The 11072-nt window shown below is 43.0% G+C and overlaps 1 protein-coding gene across 1 annotated transcript in view; it reads left to right on the top strand.

Moving 5' to 3' along the window:
• REL (REL proto-oncogene, NF-kB subunit) overlaps window positions 1-11072 on the top strand; it is a 44461-nt gene that overhangs the window by 14632 nt on the left and 18757 nt on the right. The window contains exons 4-5 of the mRNA XM_017745226.1: window positions 4886-5028; window positions 7674-7822. Coding sequence (XP_017600715.1) covers window positions 4886-5028; window positions 7674-7822 — 292 coding nt within the window. The remainder of the gene's footprint in view (window positions 1-4885; window positions 5029-7673; window positions 7823-11072) is intronic.

Raw genomic sequence — 11072 nt, 5'->3', positions numbered from 1 at the left:
GCAGCGGGGCTGGGCGGGGGGCGCGGGGAGCGGCCCCGGGGGGCTCCGAGCACTCTCCGCCCTCCCTCGCTGGTCGCGTTGGGTGTTCACACTGCGAGGCCGAAGCAGGGATGGGTTGTTCGGCTGAGTCGCGATGAGATCTTACGAGGCTGTTCCATTTCAAATGGATCTCTTAAGCCTTAAAATTGCGACGTTAAAGCCTTTAGGTGTTAAATACGCACGCGGGTCCCGTATCTGGGCTGGAGACAACAGGCTGAAGGTTGGGTGATGCTCATAAGGACCCTGTTCACATCGGAACTCGGCTGTGAGAATGCAAATGAATGAGAAATAGTGATGGCACAAATGAAAGTAACGCAGATAAGGGATCGTGCTTTGAGTAATTACAACAAAAAGCACAATTAAGTTTCTTCAGGCTAAATGAAACCGAGTTTGTCGGGAGGAGTCTCTCTGGTATCTGTCTTAGGGTTAAAAAAAAGTCCCTAAATTTAAAACTTGGCTATACTAATTAGAATAGTATTTCTAGGGAAAGCTGCTTTTCAAAAGCTGTACGTTCTGTTCTTGTTCTAGTTAGCAAGGTATAAACTTTCACTCCTGATAAATATATAGGTGTGCTTAACTATCAACATAGAGAGAAAACAGCTAGGCTTGTCCTTTAAATGTTATGATGTATTTTAGAGTGGCAACACTGAAGCAGGAGAGAGCAGTTTCGGGGTTTTTTTTCTTCATGTCTTTATGTATTTTCAGTGTAATTAGGGACCAGATAAGGAATTTTTCAGCGGGGGAAGTTTATAACTTCCTGGTACTAGCTAGCTTTTGTCGTTGTTTTTTTTTTCTAGTTGCCGTTTTATAATGTAACACGATAGTAAAGAGGAAGTTCATGAGCGTTTCTCGGTCTGTTAGAATTTGTGCAGTTCATGGAGCCGTAGGTAGACTACTGCTTTTTCAAATTAAGTCATGTATATGTTTCCAGTAGCTTTGGCTTAAACTGGGGTGTGCTGCAACAAAGCTTTCACCATCCTCCCCCTATGCCTGAGGTGTTGCAGAAGGTTATAAGTGGATAGATTCTTGCTTTTTAGAAATGACAGACTTAGGGCCACCAGGGATTTGTACAGAGCAGTGACATTGGAGTTAAAGGGCGAAGCTTCTCCCATCTGTGTCTCACTGCAGTCACCTCGGGAGGGAGGGTTTCGGGTGATACTTTCACATCTTCTACAACGACCCGCAGCTGCTCTGCTTTCACATGCAGATGTTGATGGAGAGTCTGTTCACCGGGCACTCCTGGCTGTGCAAGAAAATTGGGCACAAATGCCAAATTGGGCAGTTCCTCCAGAGCCTGCTTTCCTGGAGGAAAGGAATGAGACAGAACCCTTGATCGCCTGTCACTTTGCTTGGTGGCAGCATGTCACACTTCCTCCCTCATGGCACAGACTATGTTAAACTTTAAGCCGTCCCGCGTTTCTTGTCATGGAGAGGTCTGAGGAATTTTGTTCTGAGTTTTAGATATTGTCCTTTTGTTCTTCTTTGTATTGCTCAAAATGTGAGAATAAAACACCCTTCTGTTCTTGAATGAGCATAAACTGGCTGAACTCTTGGAGCTGTCACTGCTTTTACCTCTTTTCCTTTCTGAACTCTCAGAGCTGTCACTGCTTTTACCTGTTTTCCTTGAGTATATAATTGGGACACTTGGTCTCCTATATTCTCTTTAAAATTATTCAGTGTTGTATTCGGGGCAAGAGGGGGGAAAAGCAATTTAATAACAAAAAGAATGACAGGCAGGTTATAATATGTAGCACAATGTTTCTATTACTAGCATGTGTATAGGCAATTAGAATTAATTACAAAGACAAATTAAACTCTTAAGAACTTAGATGAAGGATTAGCTAGATTTTTTTCTTTTCTTCCATTTCAAATGCTTTATGGAGTAGTTGTGGGCAGGCAGGTAATACAAGTAGCTGTGCATTTCTCTTCCAGAATTAGTGAGAGTTTGGGTTTTGGCGTATCTCACATTTGTTTGACAAACAAAGCGAGACCTGAGGAGGACAGGTCTGTAGTGACTGTGTGGGAACTAACAGACCTCTGTATGTATGTGTGTGTGTGTGTGTGTGAGCAGATTGTGAAATAGTTACGCTGTGCCACTTTCCAAGCACATTGCTGATTTACAGAAATGGGGAACACTGGACACTTGGCTGCAGAGTGCTGGTAATACCTCTCGTTTGCACAAACACTTCTGTGTGTTTCCTCTCTACGCAAAACATGATGACACTGATAAGCACAGCAGTGATGATAACGTGATTCTTAAATAGAGAGAGAGGCAGCCAAGACAAAATGAAGTTTAATGTTTAATCTCTGGAGGCTGCTGTGTCACTGAGCTTTACTTTCCCACAAACACACCTGCTGCTGAGCAGTGGGTTTACCTTCAATGACATTTGTTTCGACCACAGCCCTGTAAAGATCACTGAGCCCAGAGTTTTAAAATAAAGAGCTCTTAATAGGTGAGAAAATAGCCCTCTCAAGTGAGTATTAATAGAATGTGAAGGGAAATTGTTGGTTAAAGCAGCAAGAGTTAAAGACCTCAAGTGATTGCGCTCTTGTAGTTTCAAGCGGTGAGGCTTTGGCTAGTTTTGACAAATACGTAATGTCTGTGGGTGTCCTGCACGTCTGGTTAGCAGCTATGTAAGCATGAGAATCTCCAAGTGTAATGATTAGTAGGTACTTTGCTGCAATTTTGTCATTTAAACTTGTAAAACAGATTTTTAATTTCATATGTGGATGTGTGTCTGTATTTGTGCTGATCAATGCAATAGCATAAGTAAATTGAAGTGTTAAAGTTAAAATAGCCATACACAGATGTGTGAGCGTATTTTTGTGAGAAACTCAGACTTCTGCTCTCCTTGAAACTAGCTTTACGTCATTTTTAGGCTTTTTTGTTTCAGTGCCTGTCTTCCCCTTCCCTTTTGCTGGACTTGCTTGTTTTCCAGAAAGAGAAAATACGCAAAGCTCATCTAAAGGACAGTTAGGTAAAGAGCTGGGAAGTATCTAGAAAGGGGACTTCTAAGTGGCTGGACCTAGACTAGTGGCTAATGTGTACTTAGTGTGACAGCTCATGGCTGGTGATCAGAAAGTTATTTAAAATCTGCCTTATGGGAGGTGGTCGGTTTGGAAACTGCACTTTGATTGATTGTTAGAAAGGTCTATAAAGAGTCCTGAACCACAGTTCCCAAAGGTTTTGACCCCAAACACAGCCTGGAGTAGAAGTGCATTGTGCTTTTGAAGAGGCATTCAGGTTTTGCAGAGGCTCTCGTTGTTGAAGATAATCCCAGCACAGGAGCTGCTCTCACACGGTGGCAGATGCAGTTCCACCACTGGCTGTAGGTGTGTGACCGATCAATGTGCTTTCAGGTCAGACCAAGGTGACGTCTCAGATGTCGTTCTTTCCATCCATCCCTTCTCTGCTGCTCTTGATTACTTTATCTCATAGGTTATAATATTTTCCTACTTTGGGTATGAACTGCTGCAGCACTGGAAATGTTTTGCGGTCAACAAATCCCAGGCATAAAGCTCAAGTTTTGTGTTGGCAGGGGTACCTAAACCATTGTAGGTGCAGCAAAAGAGAAGCCTTTATATGGAGTTAGGATTGGAATCCACCTCTTGGCCAAAACTCATGTGCTGTGGACTCTCAGGCAGCATAGACCTTGGGCAAAAGGAAGTAGGGGTTCTTTTACCCTTTCAGCACTTTCAATATATTTAATAACTGTTTTGCTTATTATGTTGAAGTCCAAGCACTTTTTTTTCAGTGCTGTGCCACAGGATATTGTCTGTCCTGTTTGTTTGTGATGCTCAGCCTTACTTGAGGAGGATGCTATTATATGAAGATGACAGAGAGCTCAGTAGACATTTCCATAAGCTACGTTCTTCTGATCGTGTAGCACTGTGATGATTCAACTTCAACAATATTTACTTAGCCTCTGTTGTTTGTTTTTCACATGCCATCCCACTGTTGTCACTGTTTGATTGACTGTCCTGTTTGATGTTCTCAGTGAGATATATTAAATAGCTTGTTACTGTCTGGCAATAAAACATCACTTGAAAAGTACTTAGGCTCTTGCTAAGTTAATGTCTTTCTAACCCCCCCATTTAAGAGTTCTGCTGTCTCTTATTCTCGTCTATCACTCTGTGTTTCCTGAACACCTCTCTTCTGACAGCTGCCCAATAGCTTTTTTGAGGTTTCATTGTCTGGGGAGATACTGCAACTAGAAACGAGCCCCGTGGGAGATAGGCAGCTCAAAATGTAGAATTCAATACGAGCAATCAGGTATTTTTTGAGCTCACAGTGACAGTATTCAACCCAGAAGGGTGGGGGTTTTTGCAGAATTTGAATAGTTTCTGCTACACGGTGATAGGAACTAAATCAATCAATTCTGAGCAAACATCTTCACTTTCGGAGGACGCTTAAGAGATCATAGCAGCTGACCGTACCAGTGCTTGGAGAGGACAGCCATTCTTAAAACTGTATTATTCCTAAAAATGTCAACCATTCCCTCAAAATAATGATATGGGTTTTGTTGTATAAAATCTTCTTTCATCAGACATGTCTTCTATGATGGTTGAAAGAAGCTAAGTTCTAGATCAGATGGAAGGAAGGGTGTCTTTTTTGCTAGTTACTTCCATGGCACTGATACCATGGATGTTTCATCCAAATCTGTCCTCTTCCCTTGTACCCCACCTTCAACATGTGCATGTACATAAAGAGTAGATTTTTCTGATAAGGTAGACCAAGTGGAAAGATGGTAATGTAAATCAAAAGTCTAGAAATTCTAATTCTTGCATCTTCTGCTGCTTTTTAAGCTCTACTGTGTCCTAACGTTGAAAATATTTTATTTTTAAGGTGGCCTTGAGCCCTACATTGAAATATTTGAGCAACCCAGGCAAAGGGGCATGCGTTTCAGATACAAATGTGAGGGAAGATCAGCAGGCAGCATTCCAGGAGAACACAGTACTGAAAACAATAAGACCTTCCCTTCCATCCAGGTAAATACCGCTTTTATCCGGGAATTACCATTGCCCACGTTACCGTGATGCTCGTAGCTATGCGTTGGGCTCTGCACAGTAAATACAATGCTTTTCATCTCATGTTCTCTGATTCTTTCCTTGGCATGCAAATGGAGTTGCAGCTGAGTGGGAAAAGAGTTACTTGCTCCTGGTCACGAAAAGATTGGGTTTACAAAAAGAGGAGAAGGTGCAGAGGTGGTTTACAAAGTGCTGCTAGAGGGGACTCAGTGAAGACTCAAGCTCTGGGAGCCATTTGTTAGTAGCTTTCTCTGTATGCATGTTTGCTCTGCTTTCTTAGTTTGGTGACGTAGGTTTGGTTTTACGGTTTGGACTACAGCATGAATTTTGGGAGAGCGTTGAAGGAATTTGCCTACAAAATGTGGAAAGGCTTTGAAACATTGCTGGGCACAACATGAAAGAAGGTGCTTTGTACAAGCGAACAATCGCCCGTGATGCAGTGAATGGGCTCTGCAAAAGACACCAGTGTGAGGTGTGTGAAGTCAGAAAGGGGATACAGAACTTAAAAATGAGCTGAGAAAAGGGAATTGTGTCCTCAGAGCATCTGCAATGATGATGAGTTGGATGGTTGCACCATGGATGGGTTGGGAAATTCAGAATGAAGGGATTCAGAGGAGCCCTGGCAGCTGTGATCAAAGCAGGGACAAAGATACACAGTAGAGCTGGAATGGAACCACTTGGGCAATAGCTTTCATAGGTTGGACAAAGGAGACCTCAGACACATAGGGTAGGAGAAAAGAATTTCTGGTCCCCTATCTGATATTTAAGTTGCTTTTGTTTCCTTGATCTATTTCAGTTTGGAGAAAGTCTGTCAGAGCTGAGATTAGAGGAGAAACCTCAAATTTAAATGGGAAGTTAAGAGCACTTGCCATCTTGCAGTCCATTGCAGTGCCCTGGAACAGAGGCTGTGTATCTGTGTTTGCAGTGTGTGCAAGTACAAAAAAGCCAATGTGGAGCCAAAAATGGAGTCTCTGGAATCACAGCAGAAAAGCAACTGATAGGGAGGTGGTGAAATGGGAAAAATATGAGATGTTTTATGCTGAGACATAAAAGCTCTTTAAGAAGGAGGATTTGAGAAAGAGAGTGTTGGCAGTCATGTGTTGAGCGGCAGAGTGAGTCTCTATTGCATAAAGCAACTGTGGAAGCTGGTCCAGCCCTGGAGCCAGAATTACTAAGCGAAGAAGCAGAGAAGGTTTCCCTTTGACTATCACAGTGCCAGATTTGGTTAGGGAATGCAGGAAATGGAGATGGTGCCAGACTCATTTTTTCAGTTCTCTGCCAACTGAACAAGGAACTGTGTAGGCTGTTGGCAAGAGCAGAGGCTTGCACGGACTCTCAGCCTAAGTCTGTGTCAGGGCACAAGCTGAATGGGCTGAATCAAGCCTTGATTCCTCTTTTCTTGGACTGTGCTGGACATGAAGGCCAGGCAGAACCCAGAGGGGAGATGGGACATGAGTAGGTGACCATGCAAGGCTGGCCAAGTTTGTTCTTTTGAAAGGTGACTGTTGATGACAGCGCTGATTGTACTGATAGCAGGTGATTTCTAGGTGAATTCCTGCCTCCCTGAAGCCCGTAGGAGGCTTTAGTGCTGATTAGGTGCCAGGGGAGTCCCCTCTACAGATGGAAACGTGAATGAGGATGAGAAGAGAGGGGCCAGGAAGAGATTAAATTTCTTGGTGTGGTTATGAAGATGAACATCAAGGAGGAACTAGAGAACCAAAAGCAGCTAGGTCAGCTTCAAGTTCATGGGGCTGGGTGTGAAATGAGGGAGAAATAATGTAATGGTTGAACAAAGTGAAGGAGTAGTGAAGTATCATTTTAAGGGTAAAAAATACCAGTGACTTGTATGAAGACTGAATGGAGCGGAATTGAAGACTGAAGAAGCGAACACATGATGACAGGTAGAAGAGCACAGGTCAAGTCAAAGGTTTGAGGTGTTGACTAAAAGGGATACATGATGGATCCTTGGAGTCTCAGGAGAATGAAAGGAAGGGAAGGAGAGGAACTGTTAGTTATAGGGCAGGGGAAGTGGAGGAGGCGAGCTCACCTCTGCGCAAACGTGTGCCTGGGCAAGTCTTGTATTTGCTTTCAAGTTTTTATGCGTCAAACACTTTAGGCCAAACAGTTTTTCCTCTTTTCTTTTTCCTTTTACACTCCCCCACACTCGGTGACTTCACTGGTAGCCGTCAGCTCGAGGTTGCTTTTATGCACCTGAGAAAGGACACTGAATTAGGCTGATGACTGCTGTGAAAGCTCTGGTAGGGGAGCTTGAGAATTTGGTACTCCCCAGCTTGAATGTAAGATTGAATACTCATCTGAGAATTAGTTGGGAAAAAACCCAACAACTTCAGAGGGGATTGTGTCATGCTGTATCTGTTAAGATCCTCTTTCACTACTTAGTGTTCCATGCACAGGTAATATCCTCATCCCTGAGGCTTTATGAGTTTTTTCCTAAAATCTTTGGAGGGAGACTTGTTCTTCAAGCAACATTTCTGTATGTTCACCTACGTAGCTCTGCTGTTTCTTCCATAGAGTATTTCAGGATAAAATTTATTTTCTGTAACAGGTTGGGACTGTTACCTAAAATATCTCGCATTTTTTTGTAGATTCTGAACTATTTTGGAAAAGTCAAAATAAGAACTACGTTGGTAACGAAAAATGAACCCTACAAGCCACACCCTCATGATCTGGTTGGAAAAGACTGCAGAGATGGCTACTACGAAGCTGAGTTTGGGCCAGAACGGCGAGTCCTCTCGTGAGTAATGGTGTTCCTTGGGAGTTTGATTAATTATTCAAGTGATTTGCTAATCTTGTGTTTTAAAACTCACACTAATGATTAAAAGAGCAATTAGAATGCTGTCTTTGCTGTAGCTTACTAATGCATCTCGGGGAACTTCCCTTTGGAGTATTTCCTTCTTTTTTCAATACTACACTTGCGCTTTTTCTTTCCTTTCACCCTTTTCTTTCCTTTATCCATTCTCCCAATGTCTGTCTTCTTTTCCTTTCTCACACTTACTTTTTTTAGTCTTGCTCATTAATACATCTTACTCTTGACCATGATTCTTTGGTACATGTGAAAATGGTGAGTAATAGAATGGGTAACAGCTACTTCGTGGTGATGAGGGAAGTCCATATCTTCCATGGAAATTATATTTGGACTTTCTGGAGAAGGTTTGTAGTGGCTGAGTATCATGTAATCTAGAAGACAGTGGTTGTGGCACATCTAGAAATGTGTTAGTAGCTGTCACTGTTGTTGCTTGTTGTTTGGGTTGGGGTTTTTTGAGTGAAAATACAGATTCTGCTCAGGCCCAGCTCTGAAGAGTAAGTGTGCCAGGGAAGGATCTGCTTGTGGATGCAGTGAGGAAAACTCAGGGATATGTACAAGACATTTCTCAGTGCTATTAAGAGTATCTCAAATACAGTTGTATTTGATGGCATTTCCTCTAAGTTTACCAAGTCTTGTATAATAAAATGGAAGCAGAATAAGCTGCAGCAAACATGGAGTGATTATTGCTGGAGAGAGGAATTTAGAACCAGCAAGCTGTTTGTGGTTCACAGTTTGCAATGTAGGGAATATGGAAGTAGGCTGTTGCTCTGGGGTAAGCATAACTGAGCTGGGAAGAAAATCAGGTAAATATTTCAGTGTATAAGTAGCTCTTACACATAGCTCTCAGGCCAATGGGATTCTGTTGTGTTAGTGAAATTACTCCATGTTTACGTGGGTTTAGTCAGTAGGACACTATTAAAGGAGAGAGCTGAAGACACATCTGTTCTGAAGGTGGTGATTGCCTGATGGTGAAATAAACAGTGGAGATGCTTCTTCAGCATCCAGCCCAGGCTCAAGGGATCATGAATGTGCTGCAGTGTGTTCTGGTGGCACGAGGCACGCTGACCTGCAAACATCCTGAACTGTTACAGGACCTTGCACCTTCCTCTGACCATCCATGACCAGCTTCCCCTTTGTCTTCTCAAATCAAGCTTCCTCAGCCAAGGTCAAAGGAAGTCTGCTGTTCTGGCCCATCCCACTTCCTCCCTTCAGCTCTGTGCTTGCTGATCCGAAGCAGAAAAGCCCGATTGCTTAACACCTTTTCTGGCCCTGTGTTCCCATCACTGAGTGCGGGAAGACACTGATAATTGTTTCTCCTCTTGGCATTTTGTTGCACAAGGTTCAGTGTGTAGGCACGAGGTGAGGCTGTTAGAGAAGCCATTACAGGATGTCATGCCAAGAAACACTGGGATGCTCTGCAAATATTTATTTGCGGATTGTGATTTCATCTCCTTTATATGTTTGCATCAAGTCCTGTCCTTTGGCATAATGCCATGCCTCTGTTTCACTTCAGGCACTGGTGCTTGTTTGCTCCATCCAGGAATTCTTCTCAATATTTTTAGGAATTGAGCCTCTCGGTTTCTTACAGAATAGTAAGTGGGCTGCTTTCATTTTATTGATAATGTGAAACTGTGAGCTTTGTGTTTGACATTGGAGATCCTGATGGGAGGAGGCTCGATACGTTCCCTTTGAAATGTTTCCAGCATTGGTACACTCATTTTTTTTAACAAATCATTGGTTGCTTTAAGATGAAAGAACAGTGTGATCCATAATTGGATCTGGATGTTTAAAGTCATTTTCCTTTTTGTGGCTGGTGACTCAATCTTCACATTCTTCTCTTCGAGTCTGTGTTGGAGAAAAGCCTCATCCAGTACTAGTGAACAGGAGATGTCCTCTGTCAATAGTGTTTCTGGCTCTTTGCTCTTGCTGAGCATCCCAAATTGAGCAAAAATCCATTTTTTTTCGCAGTAGAAGTGGAATTATTAATCACAGATTTTGGGCTGCTCTGAGTAATTACTCTGCTTTCTGCTGTTCAAAGTTCCCCATGTTCTAAAGTTCCCAAGTGTTTTGTTCTGCCTGTGGTATAATGATCTTTGTACTGCTGCCCAAACTTGATCAGAGCCCTCCCTGGCCGAGACATCAAGGCAAGAGTATGAAAGTCAGAGCTTGTGGGGCTGCCTGTGTACTCAGATTTTTACTTCCTAGTTTCCTCTCTCTGTGAGGATATCATCATAGTTTTTTAGATGTTTTTCATTTTTTTTCTCTCTCTTCCTACTTCTCCCTCTCTCTTCTCGTTACCTCACTTGCTTCCTGTCAGCGCGCATCGATGTGAAACCCCACAGCCCTGCTGGGGCTCTCGGCAGTTCCTCCTCTGACCCAGCCTCTGCCTAGCCATGGTTAAACACACACTTTCACTGTGACAGCCCAGCCTCAGAAAACACTGATAAACTGACAATTTTGGGGTGCTGAAAAGCCTCCTGTCCACGAGAGGCTTTGTTTGGGGCTATCATATGGAATCAGGCCTGTTTGTGGACTTTGAAGTGTGTTTCACACAACCTGTGGAATACAGTGGGTATTCTGGGGGGGGGTGAGGGGGGAAGTACTGTGTGCTGTGATCAAGCCCTAAAGAAAGTACTTCCTCCAGGAGCAGGTGGAAGTAGGATTGCTCATCAAGGTACAGTCCCAGTCTGAATATCAATAGCCACGATATGAGGGCAAAATGCTTTAGTGAATGAGATGCTGCTGTGTTTTATTTTCCCTCAGTCATGTCATGTTCAGTTTGCAAAGGAAGCCTGTGCCTTCCTCTAGTGAACAGAGGTTCTGGAAGTGGAACCTGATGGTGGAGGGTTTGGGAACCTCTGAACACAGCATGTGGGGCGCAGACAAGGGAGTTTAGAAAAATTAAGCTCAACATCATGCTAGGATAGTCTCGTTCAGAAGTGTAGAACCACTCTTGGCAGGAACAAGGAGTATCTTTAGGTGCAATAAGATGCTCTTTTGGTAAAGCAAAGAAGGTTTGTGGAGTTTCAAAGGAAGGGAAATGACTGGTACTTCTGGAGAAAGATGCCTGCTGGCACAACCCATCTTCAGGAGCTTATTGTAACATCATGAAACACAGATTATTTCTTTCTTTCTTTTTTTTTTTTTTTTTTTTTTAACTTCCTTCTTTACCTCCCCT

Source organism: Corvus brachyrhynchos, unplaced genomic scaffold (assembly GCF_000691975.1).
Source record: "Corvus brachyrhynchos isolate BGI_N302 unplaced genomic scaffold, ASM69197v1 scaffold69, whole genome shotgun sequence".
NCBI lineage: Eukaryota > Metazoa > Chordata > Aves > Passeriformes > Corvidae > Corvus > Corvus brachyrhynchos.
Note: the sequence above shows the minus strand (reverse complement) of the source record. Positions and strands in the feature narration are given on the sequence as shown.